Source organism: Phascolarctos cinereus, unplaced genomic scaffold (assembly GCF_003287225.1).
Source record: "Phascolarctos cinereus isolate Bilbo 61053 unplaced genomic scaffold, phaCin_HiC Scaffold_2;HRSCAF=192, whole genome shotgun sequence".
In the NCBI taxonomy this organism is placed as follows: domain Eukaryota; kingdom Metazoa; phylum Chordata; class Mammalia; order Diprotodontia; family Phascolarctidae; genus Phascolarctos; species Phascolarctos cinereus.
In genome coordinates, this window is record NW_027555625.1 from 412,787,070 (window position 1) to 412,807,010 (window position 19,941).

Genomic DNA, 19,941 nt, shown 5'->3' on the forward strand with positions numbered 1-19,941 from the left:
GAAGCACGCTTCTTGGCTACTTAGTTTCCACTCTGTACCTCAGCAAGAATCCCTTAACAATATTCCCAACAAGTGGTTATCCATCCTTTACCTGAAGACCTCCGATAAAGCAGAGCCTTTGACATCCTAGCCAACACAATGCCTCATTGAAGGCAAGTCCTATTCTGTTTTTGTTTATATCACCAACACTTAATTCAATGTCTGACAACCAACAGATACCCAATCTGTGCTTACTGAATTGGATGGAATTGAACTGAATCTCCTTAGGGGACCCATATCACTTCAGAACAATTCAAATTGTTAGGAAGGTTTTCCTTATATCAAGCCTAAGTCCACCTCTCTGCAACATCCACCCTGGATTCTGATTCTATTGGCTGGGGCCAAGCAGAAAATGGCTAAGCCCTCTTCCATGTGACAACTCTTCATATATTTGAAGGAAGCTATGTGTCTCTGCCATGTCTTTTATTTTCCAGACTAAACATCCCAGTTCCTTCAACCAAAAAAACAATCTTAATCCTTTCCTACTGAAGAATTTCAGATATCTCAAGTGAGGGATTATGCTACTAAGTCCTTCTCTGCTCTAAAAATTACTAGTTCATTCAGTTCAATTCAACAAATATTTTAAAGTGCTTACTGGGTGAAGAAGAGCTGTGCTCTGAGCTGAAGTAGATACAAAATTTAGATACTATATGATCCCTACCCTCCTGGGGTTTCCAGTCTAGTAGGGAGACTAGACACAGCTGATTATGAAACAGAGAAATATAAAGTACTATATAAGGTCAGTGGTGGTAAATGTTGATAATGCCTGGGCAGACCACGGAAAGATCCCTAGAAGAGGTAAGATTTGAGTTGTTTCTGAGAATGGGCAAGAATACACTGATGGGCAGGGACAACGTTCCAGGAATAGAAAGTGTATAAGCAGATACATGGAGGCAGGAAATATTAAGTACTACAGTTTGTTGGGATCACAGAGGAGAGTGAGGAAAGTCATAGTGGACAAGGCTGGAAAAGGTAGTATTGAATTATATTATAACAGATCTAGGATCATTCAATCAGTCAGTAATAAGGAGTCACTGAAGAATTCGGAATAGAGGAGTGATTTGACTAGATTTATGCATAAGGAAGATCACAAAGGATGGTTTGAAGGCAGAAGAGTCTGGAGGCAGAAAAGAGATTTTAGGAGTCTACTGAAATAGTCCAGGCAGGTGGTCATGAAGACAGGATATGGTTAACTGTAGGTGCATGTTGAGGGAAGAGTTAGTGATAACACCATGCTTTTGAAAATGGGAGACCAGATGAATGTCAGCACCTTGAGAGAAATGAAAAGGAGATACACATTTTCTAGAAAAGATAGTAAGACAACAAGCTTGGGATTGGAAATGCCAGGCTTGAGCTACCAGTGGGGTATCTAGGTGGTCTATAGGTGGTTGGAAATGGGGGTTTGGAGATCTGAGGGAGAAGTTAGAGATGGACATAGAGATTTGGGAGCCATAAGCATCAAAGTGGTAGTTAAAGCCATGAGAACCAATGAAATAATAATAATATAATTAATAATTAATACAAATGAATAATAAATTCTGACTAGGATTTATATAGGTAGCTAGGTGGCACAGTGGATAAAGCACTAAGCCTGGAGAGAGCAAAACTTTAATTTAAATTCAGCCTCAGACACTTACTAGCTGTGTGACCCTGAGTGAGTCACTTAACCCTATTTGGCTCAGTTTCCTCATCTGTAAAATGAGTTAGAGAAGGAAATGGCAAAACTACTCTAGTATCTTTGCCAAGAAAACCCCAAATAGGGTCATGGAGAGTCAGAAATGATGGAAAAGACTGAACAATATTGACAGCATTTATATATCCTAAGGTTTTCGAAGTACTTTATAAATAACATCTCATTTTATCTTCACAATAACCAGAGAAGTGGATAGCGCACCAGTCCTAGAGGTAGGAGGACCTTAGTTCATATCTGACTTCAGACACTTACTAGCTGTGTGACCCTGGGCAAGTCAATTAATTCCAATTGCCTCCCTCCCAAAACAAAACAAAACAATAACCATGGAAGGTAGGTGCTATCGTTATCTCCATTTTACAGATGAGAAAACAGAAGCAAACAGAGATTAAGTGACTTGGCTCAAGGACACATAGCTAATAAGTGTCTGAGGTCAGATCTGAACTCAGGTCTTCCTGACTCGAGGCCCAGAAGTAAAAACTGCATCCCTTGAGATAGGCTTACTTTAAGAGGGTGATAAAAAATAGTTCCTTTAAATGATGTTGCCCTGACACAGTTTTGAGTGGTCTGCTGATCTTGTTTTCTCGCCTCTGGGCAGACTCCAGTTTGGCAATTTCCTCACTAAAATGTGGTGCCCAGAATGGGCTCCTTCGGAAGAGATAATGACCAGCTGAGCTAGCACCTCCTCATCGTGGACGCTCTAATGAGGCCTAGAAGCCGAATAAGCATCAGACCCAATGTCTGTCATTAAGGGGCTTCTGATCACTCACATGGGACCCAGAAGTTCCTGCTGTGTGAGGGTTCTAAGAGCCTAGTTTTATGACCCAGACATGTTGGTTGGGTTGATGAGTTCATGATAATGTAAGGTTTGGGGATGAATGGGACCTTTGAATCCACCCAGTTCAACTCTCTAATTTCACAGATGAAAAAATTAAAACCCAGAGACCAATATTCCAAAACTCACGCACGCAGAAAATGAGGAACGAAAATTGTCCAAATTCTCTGACTTCAAGTGTAGCCTTCTCTCCACTGTACCCCCTGGACATATTCTACATTCTATGACATTTCTACATAGAGTTACATTTAGAAGTTCTACGTTCTGTGTTTCATGTATGATATCTATTCACATTTCTCTAAGAGATGAAATCTAGAGCCAGGAAACTTGGGTTCTAACCCCAACCTGATTTATTTACTAGATGTGCGACCCTGGGCCAGTCACTTAACCTCTGTCTTCCTCAGTTTCCTCATTTGCAAAATGGGGATAATACTAGCACCTACCTCTTAAGGTGGTCATGAGAATCAAATGAGATGATAATTTTAAAGCACTTAGAATAGTGTCTGACACAGTAAGTGCTATAGAAATGTTAGCTATTATAATGATTGCTATTATTCCTTTCCTCACAGAGTTTTAAGGTAAGTACTTGGTGAAGCCTTAAATGCTATCTGAATGCTAGTTACTATTGTTTTGATTTTCATCATCATGCTTTCAAGGAATCACACTGCTCACAAATTATTTTAAGCAGCCCTCATTTCCTCGGTGCAGGCAGAGTAAAGCCTTTCTACTCTATAAACTGGTGTGATGAAAAACATCGGTTATCTTCAAGTGAACCCTTTGGTAGTGCGCAGTCGTGAAGAAATTCGTAGTAAGAACTGAAGGCCTTTATCAGCCTCTTCTTTGTTGTTGTTCAATCATTTTTCAGTCATGTCTGACTCTGCATGACCCTGTTTGGGGTTTTCTTGGCAGAGATACTGGAGTGGTTTGCCATTTCCTTCTCCAGCTCATTTTATAGATGAGGAAACTAAGGCAAACAGGATTAAGTGACTTGCCCAAGGTAACTCAGCTAGTAAGTGTCTGAGGCCAGATTTGAACTCAGGAAGATGGGTTTTCCTGACTCCAAGCAAGGTATTCTATCCACTATGCCACCCAGCTGTGCTCTTCTTTGTTACCATGGTAATTTGAACACATCTTTGCCCCTTAACAATTTTATAAGCTCTAGGTGTGAGTCACTATCTGTAGGATCTTAAACACAGTAGGTGCTTAATAAATGTTGATAGAACTGAAGATAGAGTCTTTGCTGTTGTTTAGCTGTTACACGTGACATATAATGCTATAGGTCAGTGATTTTGAGCTCTGAGTGCATGGGTAGGATTTAGGGAACACAAGAGGAACATGGGGTCTGAGGATCTAAAGCTAAAAGGGCCCTTCGAGGTTCTCTGGGACATTCCATCCCACGTTCTGAAGATGAAGGAACTGAGGCCCAGAAATGGTGGACATCCCAGAGTGAACACAAGGAAGAGCCAGGGTGTGGACAAGGAAGCAGAAGGCTGGATTCAGTGGAAAGAGGGCTGGATTTGGAATTAGAAGATTGAGAATTGGAACTTGGACTCTAATGCAGCCATTTGCCAACTATGTGACTCTGGACAAGTAGCTTCAGCCACCTCCGTCCAGTTTCCTCCTCGGTCAAATATGGGAATTGAACTAGGTGATTTCCAAAGTCTCTTCCAGTTCTAAATCTATGATGATCCTATGATATCATTACCCCTGATTCAGGCCTCCTTCCACGCTGCCTTCCAATAACGGGGGTGAGAAAGCTTAGGGGCCTGGAAGAGCAGCTACACAGAACCCAGGATGGCCAGAGGGTTCTTGATGGACTCTCCCTGCAGGTGGTCCGAAGACAGCTGCTCACAACTGTGGTGGCCCTGACCTATTCCTTCCAGGACACCAGAGGAGAAGTGGCCTCTCAGCCTCAGAAAATTCACACTCATTTTCCCTCACCAAAATCTACTTCTTTCACTCTTCTTAGCTCAGCTAGATAAACACAAAAGTGATGGATACAGAAGAGGACTCAGGATCTGTTTGCTTGAACCCAGAAGTAACAGTGAGGGACAATGAATAGATGCTTCATGAAGGCAGAATTCTGCTAAATATAAGAAAGAATTTGATTTTCTAATAATTAGAGCTGTCCAAAAATGGAGGGAGGGAGTGTCTTGTCACTGGTAGCATTCAAACAAGGACTCAAAGACTTCTCAGGTATGCTATAGAGTAAATTGTGCTTCAGTTACAACCTGAACTGGATGACCTTTGACATTCTTTCCAGCTGCCTTGTATGGTAGTAAGTTCCCCATCAATGAGATATTAAAGTAGAGGCTGGATGACCGCATGTAAGGGACACGGTAGAAGGAGCTCTACCAGAGAGGTAATCTCTGTGGTCCCCTCTAGTTGCCATTGCGAGGTGGTAAGGCCTTCAGATGAAGGTAGAATGAGCACGTGTTAGGGATGTTATAGAGAGATTTTGTTTTGCTCAGATTTAAGGTATGATCAGGTGCCTATATCTTTTCTAGCTACTTCCAAAGGTGGTAAACTTCTCAACAGTGGAAGTCTTCAAGTCAGGTCTAGATGACCACTTGTAAGGCATGGATATAGTAGAGAGACTTTCTGCTTAGGTCTGAGTTGGGGTACTGAGCTTTGAGATCCTTTGCCCTTGAAATTCTCTGATTTCAGAGGAGTACATTTCTAAAGCACCTACATCAGGCTACCAAGTCAGCAGAGGAGGAAGCCCTTCCAGCTATCAACCCTTTGTGGGAATGAGTGTTTGTGTTCTGATTCAGGTTCTCATATTGAACTCTGATGAGCCCTAGGTTGAAGGTGTTCCCTATTCTACCAAATGGAACACCACTGCAGTTCCCCAGTAAGTCCTGTTGCTTCAGTTGCCCATTTTAGGTGGCCTTCTGTGTTTGCTTCACTGACCCACACCCCTTGTGATGTCCCATGTGTCAAAGTCTGTGGGGTATAAGGGAGAGAGCATTTGGCTTGGAGTTTCATTCCTGCCTCGGGTACCTGTGGGCTGTGTTACTGTTGGCAAGTAAGTTAACATTTCTTTTTTCTTTAAATTTCTTTTCTTTTCTTTTCCTTTCTCTTATTTTTGGTAATTTAACATTTCTGAATCTGGCTTTTCCTGAAGGAAATAATAATACCTGTTGTTATGAGGATAAAAATGAGAAGGGCAATACAAAATGTTTTGTCAACCTTAAAGCCCTCTATAATTGTCAGTTGTTATTAAAACCATCTTGAATGTGGTGCTTCCCAGAGGGGCCTTTGAATTGGGATGACCTGGGGCTGGCTCAAATTTCCCCAAAATATCCCCATTTGGATTTGTCTCTTGACCTCTCTTACCTCTCCTTCCCACCCCCTTCCAGTTGCCTTGGAAACAAAGCCAGCTTCCAGGATATAGGGACAGGATACTGCTTGCCCTAATTTTGGCCCCCACTGCAGGCAACAGGATGTGATGTCAACCTCCCCAGAGGGGGTCAACCAGCAAAGTAAGGATACACAACCAGGTCTATTTTGCTGAATCCATGACCATAAAATTTAGAACTAGTAGGAGCCTTTAAGATGATCCTTTTTAGCCTCCTCATTTTACAGATGGAGAAATGAAGGCTCAGAGAACCGCTGTGATTTGCCCAAGGTCACAGATATAATAAATGGCAGTGCTGAGATTTGAAACCAGGCCATCTGACTCAAAATTCATGATCTTTCCATTATGGTACACTGTCTGACAAGGAACACCCTATTGGGGTAACACAGCTAGGCCAGACTTAAAAGCTACTCTTCTCCACAGATCCAGTCACCTTCCCAGGAAGCAGGATGACACATCACTGTTAAGCAGGATTTTATGTGGTGTCTGGCAGGGTAGAACTATTGCTTGTCTCCTCTGTAAAATGGGGATAATAATATTTATACTACTTCTCTCACAAGGTGTGGAAAAAAAATGCCTGAGAAACTTTAAAGCACTGTATAAAAGGAAGTGAGGGCAATAAGATGAAAATCCCATGCCATAGAATGTGGGAAGGCACATTTCCAGCTGACTCTGCTAGCTATTGACCCAAAAGCATTAGCCAAAAAGAGGCTTGGGGAGAGACCATGCCTTGCCCTATTTGTTCCGATGAGCTAATCTGATTCTTCTGTGAGGAGGACACTCAAAAAGGACCAGATAGGTTCAGGGCTCGTCTTTATCACTGTAAGTGTTTGGTTGCACCTTTGAAAGTACTTAAATTATACATATCAGGAAAAATAAAACCCCACGCCTATTTTGAAACTGTGGTGACAATGCAGATGTTTCTAGCAGTTCCTGTTACTCTTAGGCCGTACTCACTATTTTTCCCCATTCTTAAGGACAATATGTATGAAACAACAGTTCAACAATGGATAAACTTCCAACAACACCCAGAAAGACTTACTAAATAAACCAAATTTCAACTCCATAGCAACTTGCCAAGCCCTGACTAGAATGCTGTGCCAGGGGCTGGGGCTGCAAAGATTAAAATAAAATAAAAAAAAAAGATTTCCTTCCCTGTCACAGGCAACTCACAGTCCATGAGGCCAGGGGTGGGGGGGGGAGAGCAGTGAATAATGGAAAAGTAAAAAGATACCTGTACCCCAGGTATACGTTGATAAGAATTCAAGAAGGCCAACTTGAGAGATTCAGGAGGGAAAGGTCACTTTTAGGAGTCAGGGTGGGTGAAGGTGGGGCAAGGCTTCATGGAGGTAGCATTTGAAAATAGGCCTAAAAGGAGCAGAAGGATGGACATGCCTGCCCCAGGCATGAAGGACTACGTGAAAAGGTATATGGAGGCAGGACATAGCAGGGCCCCCAAAAGCTACAAAGATGCTCTTCATCTACTAAGGTAACATTTAGCAGGGATAAATGTCCTTCCTGCCTTTGGGTTTAATAGCTCAATGACACAATAAAAGATGGAGAAGATGGGGCTAGACAATTCTGGGGTATGAAAAAGAACTGGGGGTTTTAACCGAATTTAAGATAGATAAGTCAGTAGAATAATATAAGGCAGCTATGTGGCACAGTGGATAGAGCCAGGAAGACTCATCTGCATGAGTTCAAATCTGGCCTCAGATTCTGGTTAGCTGTGTGACCCTGAGCAAGTCACTTAACCTTGCGTGCTTATTTCCTCATCTGTAAAATGAGCTGGAGAAGGACATGGCAAACCACTCCAGTGCCTTTGCCGCGGAAACTCCAGATAGAGTCATGAAGAGTCGGGCATGACTGAAAAATGACTGAACAATAATTACAACAGCAGCAGTGGCGGAAGAATAATGTGAAAGTAAAAAAAAAATCTATGACCTCTTTTTCTGTGAAAAATTGTGTTATATTATTATAAGGAACTCCTGCCTGGGACTCTTCCCTTTATCACGGCAGCTGGCATCTTAGTTCCTTCCGAAGTCTGGCTTCCTTGCTGTTCTTCAGTCAACACATTCTGAAACATCACACTCCATCCATTTCCACCGGCTATCCGTCATTCCCGGAATTCTCCTCCCTCCTCACCTTTGCCTCCTGGCCTCCCCGGCCTTGTTCGGCTCTCAGCCCAAACCCCACCTTTTTCAAGAAGGCTCTCCCAGACCTTCCCTCTGAAGTGTCTCCAGATTGTCCCGCACAGATCCTATTTGCACAAAGCTGCTTGTGCGCTCTCTCTTCCTACTAAATCGTGGGCTCCTTGAAGGCAGGCCCTGATTCTGCCGTCGCGTCTTAGTGCAATACTTCTCATTGTACTAAGTAGACACTACATTGCTTTCAATGTAAGTGTTTCACTGAACCTTTGAAAGAGCTTACGTTCTACAAACTCCTGGCGTGACTCTGCAATTTGATCATCTTACTGAGTTTCCTGGAACACTGAGAGGTTAAGTGCCTGGCCCAGGGTCACAAAACCAGTAGGTGTCAAAGGTAAGACTCCAACCCAGATCTTTCTGATTCTAGCACCAGCTCGATGGCCAGCAGGCCGCACTATCTCTCACAGTGATCTTGGGCTGCATCAACAGAGGTATTACTTACAGAGGGAGGAAGGTGATAGCCCTGTTGTCCTCCCACACTGGTCAGCCCAACCTAGAGGATCATATTCAGTTCTGGGCATTGTATTTTAGGAAGGGAATTAACACATTGGAGTGGGCTTAGAGGATAGTGAGAAGATTGGAAACATTAGTTAAAGGAAGATAAGAGAAAGCAAGAAGGGGATGTCAGCCTGAAGAAGAGAAGATTTGGAAGGGAAATGATAGCCATCTTCAAGTAGGTGGCAAAGTGGAGAGACTGCTGGGCCTAGAATAAGGAAGACACATCTTCCTGAATTCAAATCCGGCTTCAGAAACATAGCTGTGTGACCCTGGGCAAGTCACTTAACCATCTTTGCCTCAGTTTCCTCATCTGTAAGATGAGCTGAAGAAGGAAATGGCCAACCACTCCAGTATTTTTGCCAAAAAGAAACCCCAAATGGGGTCGCGAAGAGCTGGACACTACTGAAAACGACTGAATAACAACAATAATACACAGAAGAGGGACATTTGGCCCGGAGTGGAAGTTGCAGAGGCAGATTTCTGCCGAATGTGAATAAAAATTTCCTACCAATTAGAGCTGTCCCAAGAGAGTATATGTTAGGCCTTAGTAAGCAGCGAGATCCTTATCACTGGAAGTCTTCAGGTGATAGCTAGATTATCATTTATTGGGATGTGATAGGGGGAGTTCTTAAGTCAGGTATGGATTAGGCTGGGTGACTGCGGAGATGCTTGCCAATTTAGATTCTGTGAGGATGAGATTTGGGGGAAAGAGTGTCCTAGCTTGGCTGGAATGCAGAGTCGTGAAGGGGTGTTATTACAAGAAAAAGCTGGAAAGGAAGACTGGGGTCAGATTGTCAGTCAATCAACAAACATTTATTAAGCACCTTCCATGTGCCAGGCACTGTGCTGAGCCCTGGGATACACAGAATGGCAGATAGTTGACTAATTTGGCCTGCAGAGTGTGTGAAGGGGAGTTTTGTAAGTAAAAGCCAGAAAAGAAGGTTGGGACCACATTATGGAAATCTTTGCTTACCCCCCTCCCCAACACCTCAGCCCAGGTTCTCTTTAATTACTTACAAAATAAAAGCTCATATTCAATGGAAAAAAAGTCAAAACTGACCTTTAAGGTCCTCCATAATTTGACTACAACCTTTCATAAAAAAAAATTATACTCCTTTTAAAAAATCATGATCACTTCCCAATGATTCCCTCTCCCCCACACCATTTTGTAACAAATAAGAATAGTCAAGGAAAACAGATCAACACTTGCCATGTCTGAAAATGTATGCTTTATCCTGCACCTGTAGTCCACCACCTGTCTGATGACCACCAGCCATCTGAAGTTAAGATCGTTCCCTGCATTGAACAGAATTCATCTTTCATTGTTGTTTTCCTTTGAATTACTGTGATTATCATAGAGTGTTCTGCCACTCTCACTTTCCAGCCTCATCTCCAGTTACCTTCTTTCTTGCACCTTATGCTTTAGCCATTTACCATTGGCCATTTGCCAATAGGTCCCACATTTTTTTTCCAATTTTTTTCCCATTTTTTTCCAATTTCCTGGCATCTGCCCCCTCCCCACCAAGCCTGGTCCCCTGCCTGAGATGCTTTTCCTTCCCAGTTCTGCCTGTCTGACTCCTGTCTATCCTTCCAGCCTCAGCTCAAATGTCACCTCCTCCAAGAAAGCTTCTTCAACCTTCCTCTTCCTATCCCGTACAACTAGAATGGAATTTCCCTATCCTTTGCACTACTCTAGTTATTGAATCTCTTTTATTATTCTTTCACTCTATGGCTTATAGAATAGGTGTTTTGTGACCATGTTTACAAGATTTTGAGCTTAAAAAGACCTCTGAGATCGAGGCCAGCCCTGTCATTCTTTCACACAAGGAAACTGAGGACCTGAGAGAGGACATGATGTATCCAAGGCCACAGATAAGGCAAATAGTAGTGCTAGGATTAGAATCCAGATCTTTTGACTCCAAGTCAAAGCATTGGCTCTTTCCACTTTTCCATTTTTCCTACCAGACTGTGAGCTCTGTGGGATTAGAGGTTAAACAATTATTTGTCTTTGTCCCCTTTCCTTCCCCAATCCCCTCCCCCCCTTCCCCACAATCAGCATAGCAGAGCACTGATTCCTGCAGAAAGTCAGCCTGGGGAAGTGTTTTAGCAAATGAGTAAAAGAATAAAATAAACCTTTTTTTTTTTTATGTGGACCATCAAACATCATCCCACCAGTCAGGAAAGACAAGTCATAAGAATCGCAAAAAGCTCCCACACCTTAAGTGACTGTTTTTCTGCTGTCTGAGTTTACAATGGCCACCCAGAAAATGGTGGTCAGCAGCTCCTTGTGGAGGATTGGATTAGTTGTAATAGGCACACCTTGGGGAAAACCAGCTGAAGCCTCGAGGAGGGAGGACCGTTGGAGCACATCCTGCTGGAAGCAATCGATGTGCTCCCCAAACCTGGAGGGTAAATTGAGCATCTTTCCATTGACTCACACTGTCAATTTCAGAGTCACTTTATCTTCATTTCTGGTTATTCTTCAATTGCTCCTTTCATCCCATCTCTCCGCCTACTCTCCCCAGACTCCATCAGGAACTGAGCACAGGACGTGAGAGCTTGAAAGGACTGTTGAACATCAGAGCTAGAAGAGACCTTACAGAGGCCCAGAGAATTGTAGAATTGGAAAGGTCCTCAGATCATAGAACAAAGAATATCAGTGATGGAAGAGATTGAGTACTATTCCCTTGTTTTACAGAAAAGGAAAGTGAGGCTCAGAGAGGGTGCCCTGTGCCTGTCACAGAGTAGGTGCTTAATAAATGCTTGTTGCTTGGATGTTCAAGATGATAAGTTCCACTTCTAAAGTAGGATAAGGACTTAGGTCTCCTGGCTCCCAGTGCAGGGAGTACCACTCTGCTACATTACATTGTCTCTGATCTGCCTTGATGAGTGGTTTAAATGGAACTGTCTGGAAAACAAGAAATGTGCCTCACATTTGAAGAGTGCATGTACTAAACCTCTTACGTACATTAAAACCTTTGAACCTCACAATGAGGTAGGCAATACCATTATTGTTCCCATTCTACAGATAAGCAAATTGAAGTGCAGAGAGGGAAAGTGATTTTCCTAAGATCACACAGCTAGTAAGCAGCAAATCTAAGCCTCCAATCTAGGTCTTCCAATTCTAAGGTCAATGTCCTTAGCTCCAGGGCCTTTTCCCCCTATTCCACAATGATTGCCCCCATATAAATGGAGCCTAGTGTTGTAATCAACTAAAATTCACAGCAAAATTAATCTGACACCTATTTAATGACATGCATAATCATTTCTGTACTGCATGGTAATCAGGCATAAACAGTGAACACTTTTAGTAAATGAGTGTAATCAGTGTTACTTTTGCACAGCCAAACAAATTTCTAGAGGAGAAGAAACAGGGGAACAGAAGAGGGTCACAGATATGTAAAAAAAAAAAAATTGCCGTGAGTATGAAGAGACAGAGCTGGTCTCAGAAATAAGAACATCTGGATTCAACTTTTTGCTGCATGACCTTGATCAAATCACTTGACCGCTATGTGCCTCAGTTTCCCTATTTGTAACATGACGAAGTAGGACAAGATGATCCCTTAGGTTCCAAGTCCAATGTTCCTTCCACTATGCCATGCTGGCACAGAGCCAGAAGAGCCTGGGTTCAATTCCTGCCTCTAATACATACAGTCTGTATGACCTTGGGCAAGTCATCTAATCTCTAAATCCTCTTAAGAAACTCTCCAAGGCCATAAATTGAAGAAAAGTTCCCAACCTGTACTGGTAGAGGAAATTTCTCACTGGGGCTCCCTATATAAATGAAGCCATAAGTCTGGCCCCAAATCACCTCTACCCTCTGTTGTGAGTCTCTGTGATCTCTGACAGTCAGTTCAAAATAAAAGTCTGGAACTCAGAAGAGAGATGAAGGCTAGAGACAGAGATTTGGAATAATTCGTAGTAGTGACAGATGAAATGATGGGAATGAAGGTACTGTCCAGGGAGAAATTGTAGAGGGCAGGTGATGTCTTGGAAAGAACACTAGTTTTGAAGCTGGAAGATCTGGTTTTGAATTCCAATTCTGCTCCTTACTAGCTGTGTGACATTGGACAAGTCTCTTACCATTTCTTCATCTGTAAAGTAAGGAAGCTGGATCTCTAGGTCCTTTCCAGATCTAAATGCCATGATACCATTCCCTGAGGAAAAAAGATTAGCCTCAGTCTCCAGGCTAGAGAATGGTGACTTCAGAGAATCTAGGCTGAAACATGCTTCTCCGCTCTTGCTAGACTAATAGAGGAGCAGAGTGAAGTATACATTTTGTTTGACTGTGCTTATCTGTGTCAAGGAGAGTTTCATGGGGGTGGGGGTGGAAAATCATTGCAAAGGGACAGTGATATAAAAAAAAAAGAAAGGAGGGGGAAGCTAGGTGGTGCAGTGGATAGAGTACCGGCCCTGGAGTCGGGAGAACCTGAGTTCAAATCCGGCCTCAGAAACATAACACTCACTAGCTGTGTGACTCTGGGCAAGTCACTTAACCTTAATTGCCTCCGTGCCCCTCCCCCTCCAAAAAAAAGGAAGGAAAAGGCATCAATAAAACCTTTGCAAGTTAGCCAACTCAGCCCCCTACCTACTGGCTGGCCCCAGATACCAGACCAGGCTTCACTTTCATATTCCTTCCAGTCCTTCACCCAGGACATTTCTCACCATCTGCCTGACTCTGCTAGTATCATTCCCCCTCCCTCCTCTTTCCTTCTTCCCAGAACAAAACACCCTATCTGGTCACCACTCCCTTTATGAAGAGTCTTCCCTTATTAACATGTCGGTTCCTTCAGGGCTGGGACTGTCTTTTAAAACACTTGGATCCCCAGTGCTTAGCACAGGGTCTGGATCATTGCAAGTGTTTAATACTTTTTCACTCAAAAAAAAAAAAAAAAACAACAAGTAGTTGGGTGGGGGGGTCACAGATTTAGAACTAGACGGATCAGGGGCCGGTCCCTTCTCTTTCTGGGTCTGCGCTTCTCTGTAAGATGAGAGGTTGGCCTGGGTAGATGCCTGTAAAAGCCCAGTCATTACGGTCCGGGACCATGCCTGGCTGAAACGCCTGGAGGGAGAGGGAGCTTTGAAAGCTTGAGGGAGGGCAGATGAAGTAGAGGCTATGCAGGAACACACCACACTTCAAAGGAAACCAGGAAAGAAATTTGGGATGGAGCGCTCTTAATATGGGAGCAGGGGAAGAGGGGAGTAAAAACCTTAAGAAGGGAGAAGAGATATGAAGAATGGGAGGAAGCCGCCCAGACTGCCGTGCGCCCACCCACTCTTCTCCTCACAAAGCCCATCTCAGGCCCAAGCCGGGCATGACAAACACTTGATTTACCTTGTCACCCACCTTTTGGGATCCCGGTACCCTCCCTTTTCTCTTTCCTTTAGAGTTAGTGCTGTTGTTATTCGTCATTTTTCAATCTGTCCAACTCTTTGGGACCCCAGTTGCAGTTTTCTTGGCAGAGAGACTGGAGTGGTTTGCCATTTCCTTCTCCAGCGCATTTTACAGATGAGGAAACTGAAGCAAACAGTGCTAAGTGACTTGCCCAGGGCCACGCAGCTAGTAAGTGTCTGGTGCCAGATTTGAACTCATAAAGATGAATCTTCCTGACTCCAGGCCTGGCACTCTATCCACTGCGCCACCTAGCTGGCATCATCAAAGCTTTCTTCCTGTATCTGTCCAGTCTCTCCCTTGTCAGTGCCAGCCTTCACACTCTGCCTAACGCACAAATTTGACTATGTCACTCCTTTATTCATTTATTCATTTATTCATTCATTCACTTATTTATCTATCTATCTATCTATCTATCTATTTATCTATCTAGTTATTTGTTGGTTAGGCAATGGCATTAAGTGACTTGCCCAGGGTCACACAGCTAGTAAGTGTTCTGTGTCTGAGGCTGGATTTGAACTCAGGTCCTCCTGAATCCAGGGCCGGTGCTCTATCCACTGCACCACCTAGCTGCCCCTTTTGTTACTCCTTTATTCAAAATCCTTCAATGACTCCCCAGTGTTCAAAGACAAGAAAAAAAAATCTGACCTCGACCTGCCTTTTCAAACTTATTTCACTCTATTCCCTTCCATGAGAACAGTGTGGGATGTTGGGCAGAAACCTCAGCTTAGAGCCCGGTTGAACTGGGTTCAGGGTCTGTCTCTGACACTTATTGGCTGTGTGACCCTGGACAAGTTACTTAACCTCTCAGAGCTCTAGGCAACTCTAAAAGACTAAGTTTCAGGGAATGTAGTCTCCTCTATCAGTGCAATCACAGATCCAGTCCCTCTCCTCATCTCCTTTCTGCACCCCATATTCCAGAAAGATTGGAATTGTTCCCCAATCCTGTCCTGAATTTTCCTGTACATTTATGCAGAACTGCCCCAGAATGCATGTCTTTTCTTCAGATCCCAAAGGAATCCTTCCCTTCCTTCAAGGCTCAGCCCAGCTCAAATGCCTTCTCAATGGAGAAACCATCCTCTTCTTTGGTAACTGCCACCCCATCCCCTCCCCCAGCTGAAAGCTATCTTTTTTTGTGCATAATCTAGAGTCCTCCTTTGCCTTTATCATGTTCTATCTGGTGCCTTCTAGGGGCTATATGATTTCGAAAGGTCCTTCCAGCTATCTTGGCTGCATAGATGCTTATCTCTGTACTAATCCTGCCTACCACCCCCATTATACTGTAAATTCCTAGAGGGCCAGGGATTGCATTATTTTCAACTTTGTATTCCCGGGAACTTGTACGTAGTAGCTGCCAATTGAATTATTTGTTAAATTGAGTGGAGGGGATAGTAGGGGTGAGAAGTGGGATAGGACAGTGATGACAACCTTAGAAGATAATCATATCTTCCCTAAGTCTTCTCTGCCCCAGCTTAGATTCCTTCAATCAATCATTGTATGACAAAGATTCCAGTCTTCTCACCTGATTGCCCTTCTCTGTACATGCTTCAACACATCTCTAAAATGATTCACTGGAACTAAATACCCCTGTCTAGGTCTGGTGTGACCAAGGCAGAGGATTGTAGGGACCCCCGCCTTCCTCTTTCTGCTTCTTAGAGAGGCTTGTCCCTTGTACTCCAAGGCTGGCAGCCAAGTCTGTTTGGCATTCTGAACAGTGCAAACCTGCCAGCCGGACAGTCCTTAGCTGGAGGCCACACCTTTGTCTCTTCTTCCTCCAGTTTCACCAGCATCTGGACAGAGAGACCCAGAGGAGACTAGAACATGGCCCAACCCTGTCTGAGTCTAGACCAACTTCTCTAAAAAAGACTGTTCCCCAAAGATGTTAACAGAGGGCTTTGTGTATTCCGGATAATAGTAACAACGATTTTGCTGCTGCTGTAGTGCTTTAAGGTTTACAAAGGACTTTCTTAACACAATCAAGAATAAACCCATTTCAAAAATAAGGAAACTGAGGCTCATTCACCATCACAAAGCAAAGAAGTATGAGAGCTGGATTCAATCTCTGTCCTTTTAATTCCAAGCCTTTCCACTGTGTCACATTTCCTTTCAAGATGGTTTAAGTCTTCTATCATGGTGAGACAGGAACTATGGTCCAGGCAGAAGGTACTGCTGGAATTTGGTAATGAGTTCCCAGTCAGTGGAGGTATTCTATCAGAGGCTGGATGAGCTCTTTTCAAAGATACTATTACAGATTAGAACTGGAATAGATTCCTCGATGATTCTGCAAATCCGTATACACAGACTCACCTAGGACAGTTCAAATACAGAGAAAAGCTATTTATTTGTAGAACTAAGGAAAGAATCTGTTTTTCTTTCCTGGAGCTGCCTTTTCTCCAAAGCCTGGCTTTCTTCAGAATCACAGAATTTCAGAGACCATGTAATCTAACTCATACCTGAAGAGAAATTCCCTTTATGAAATTGCTCCCATTCAAGAGTAGCTGATTCTTTGATTTTGGTGGGAACCATCAGGAGATAGAAGGGAAATTAATGTAATCTAGGCAAGTTTTGAAAATTGCACAGCTCAATACCAACAATCCTCCTGTGTATTATTGCCCATGGTAGGCTCTGTGTCTTTATCATAATGTGCTACTTGACATCACAAAATAGCTGGATGAGACTAGGGATCATACACCCAATGACATGGTAGAAAGTGCATTGAACATAGAGTCAGAAGACTTGATTTGGCCACTTATTTGCTGTGCAACTTTAAGCAAATAAGGTTGTTTGTTTGTTTGTTTGTTTTTGGCTTAGTTTCCTATCTATAAAATAAGGCTCCTTCAGCTCAATTAATCTTCTCACTTTATACATGAAGAAACCAAGATTCAGGCAGGACTAATGACCTGCCCAAGACCATACAAGTGGAAAGCTGGGATTTGAATACAAGTCTACTTCCCCCCCCAGCATTAAAACATCTCCATTTTCAAAAATCCCTGTAAAATATACCCTTCGTTGTGCCCTCATACTTGCTGCACCCTAGGCTGATACTTACCTTACCTATCCCTAGTTTTGGCCATTAGACACAACTACCCTAGAAACTAGAAAAAGAGAATGGAACTCTTGGTCTTACTGGAGACAGAAAGCAAATGCCAGCCTTGCCCTGGGAGCCCTTTACAAAAGGGATTATCAACCACTTGTCCCTCTCTTCCCTGGATGAAAAAGATCCCTTCAGTCTTGTTTTTCCAAGGGTTTTCCATAAGCTCAACCATAATAAAGTATCACATCTTCTTACCACTTTACAAATCAATTTCCTCACAACTCAGTCAGGTCATCAGTTCAAATATTATCCCCATCACTCAGATGAGGAAACTGAAGCCCAGAGAGGTGAATGTAGTTGTCCAAAGTCGCAGCCACTAAGAGATGAAGGTGGGACTCAAATGCACATTCAGCTGTCTTTCTGTTAATCAAGCCTCTCATACATACACATTTCTGCTCTTCACATTCGATGAAAAGTCGCCAATCAAAAATAACTTCCAGAAAATACTGACTAGATGCTGATTAGAATCACTGGCCTAGGTGGAAATTCTAATTCCTCTTCCACTATATCATATTGCACTAATTATTAAAAACTGCAGGTACAAATCTCCGGCAAAGATCCCTCCTCAAACCTTTGATCTTGACCACCCCACAGCCAAGTCAATGGCCCAGACTGGCAAACCAGACACAAGCAGAATCCAATACCTGTGTCCGAGAAGGTCATAGGATTACACAGTCATTAAAGCTGGAAGGGAACTTCGAGGTCATAAAGAACCCTGAAGTTCTCACTCTCCTATGCACGCACTTGTGTATGTGCACACACACACACACACACACACAACACACACACACGCACACGGAAGGGGACAACACGAATTTAATGTCAGTCTCATGGACTTTTGCTCTATGACCAAAGCCTCAAAGTCCAGCTGGACAGAGAATAAGTTCCACAGGACACGACTTCATACCATGATTTTTTTTTTCTGGGCTTCATGAACTGAATGCTCAGCAGTCTACTCATAGATGGCCAGAGTGGAGAGGACCTCGGAAACCATCTAGTAGAAAGCACTCCTTTAACAGAAGAGGAATAGAGGGGGCCAGAGAGGACAAGGGTCTTGACCAAGGTCATGCCAAAAAGTCAGCAACAGAGTCAGCACTTGAACCCAGTTCTCTTGCCTCCTAGTTGGAAGTGTTTTCTACTATGCCCCAGCTGCTCATGCGCTTTCCAACAGCTGTAAACCAATTGGCAAAGATAGGTCCCACCCAATCCATCTGGCAGGAAGATGTCTGAGCCAGCTCCGGCAGACCATTTGTCGTCTGGGGTATGCAGGGACGATTCACAGACAGCGCCTGCTTCCCTTCTCACATTCCCATCGGTTTCTAAATACGGGCATTCCTCCCCACCCCCATCCAGCATTCGTCAACCTTAAACTACTATAGAAATGTGAGTTACTGCTATTCTTACTATTCAGCCCTGTAAGAGCCAGGCTGGCCTCTGGAGAGATCTGCCTGGGATACTGCACATTTGGCTACCGTTGCACACACCCACCAACCCGCTCTTGCCTATTTATATTACCCAGGCACGGGCCTGGGGATGGGGAAAGAGAGCACCCAGAGAGCTCTTTAAAGATACCCACATCTGGACAATAGCTTGCCCCAGGCACCACTGTCTCCTACCAGGCAGACCAAGTGCCCTCTAGGGCAGCTGTCAAAGATGGGTGGCAAGCTCCTGCCCCGAAAGGCCTGCCTTGAACCTCATCTCCCCCGTAGGAACAAAAGCAGGCAGCAGCCTGGGTGTGGATGGTTCCTGCAGATGCAGGGTTGCCTCTTCCTGCTCCTCAGTCAGAGCCAGCGCAGGCCCCCTCCACCTCCACCCCAACGCACTCGGTTCCCATAGAGAAGCAATAGGAAGAGATAGATGTACTTACTGCTGGTGTTCATGGTGACGCCCTGGCTCTGGATTTCTCATTCAACAAAGAGGCCCAGGCGGCTCTTTAAATGTAGTCTCTCCTTGCTCCAGTGCTCACCTGGGGGGGGGGGGAGGGCGCGGAGAGAGGGGGTAGAGGAGGGACTGGCAGGAGAGGGCTCAAGACGATCTCCAGGATTTCTTCCAGCTCTGAATGCTATGATCCCGTGGTCTTCTCTACCCCAGGCATGCCCTCTCTGCCCCGAGTCTGCCTCTCTCTGCCTCCTGACCGATCTCACTCCTGCGAAGGCAGAATCAATGAACGACAAGCAGACCGGCTGGCAGGCGGGGCACGCAGGCCCCCGGACGGACAGACCGACTGAGTGCCGCTGCCGGCGCCTCTCCTGCGCTCTCGCTGGCTCCGGGGTTCTCCCGTGCAATGCGGAGCAATTCCAGCTGGACTTTTCCTGCGAGCGCTCCAAGGGGGTGTGGACCACTGAGAGGGAGGGAAGAGCAGGGCGGGAGGGGGCGGAGGAGGGGGCCGGGCTGCAGCCCCGCTCCTGCCCAAGCGCAGCCGAGCCTCGGCTGCGGGGTGCCCGCCCAGCCCCGCCGCGCTGGGCGCCCCGAACGCCCGCTCCGCGCCCCGCCCCGGCCCGCCTGGCCGCTGGCCTGCACAGTCCGCAGGGGATGCTTTCGCGAGGTCTGGACTCCGCCGGGAGCAGGGACCAGAAGAGGAGGGGAAGGAGACCCGGGAAGAAGCCTCCCGCAGGGCTGGCTTGCTTTACCAGCGCCGGGGGAAGCGGGGGACGTCCGGCTGCCGCCCGCCACCTGCTGGATACAGGGAGATGCTCTCAGGCTCCCGGCATTTCGGGGGACCGGGAAGCGTAACAATAATGTGTCGTGTTTCTAAAGCGCTTCAGGTTTACAAAGCACTTAAGAGGACAACATCTGGACCCTCAGAGACCGCCTGGCCCGGCCCC

At 44.8% G+C, this 19,941-nt stretch overlaps 1 protein-coding gene across 1 annotated transcript in view; it reads right to left on the reverse strand.

The window, feature by feature from the left end:
• Positions 1 to 19,586, reverse strand: part of ABLIM3 (actin binding LIM protein family member 3) — a 171,168-nt gene extending 151,582 nt beyond the window's left edge. The window contains exon 1 of the mRNA XM_078150557.1: positions 18,984 to 19,586. Within this exon, the coding sequence (XP_078006683.1) occupies positions 18,984 to 18,996 (13 nt within the window). The 5' untranslated portion in view covers positions 18,997 to 19,586. The remainder of the gene's footprint in view (positions 1 to 18,983) is intronic.
• Positions 19,587 to 19,941: the final 355 nt, after the last annotated feature.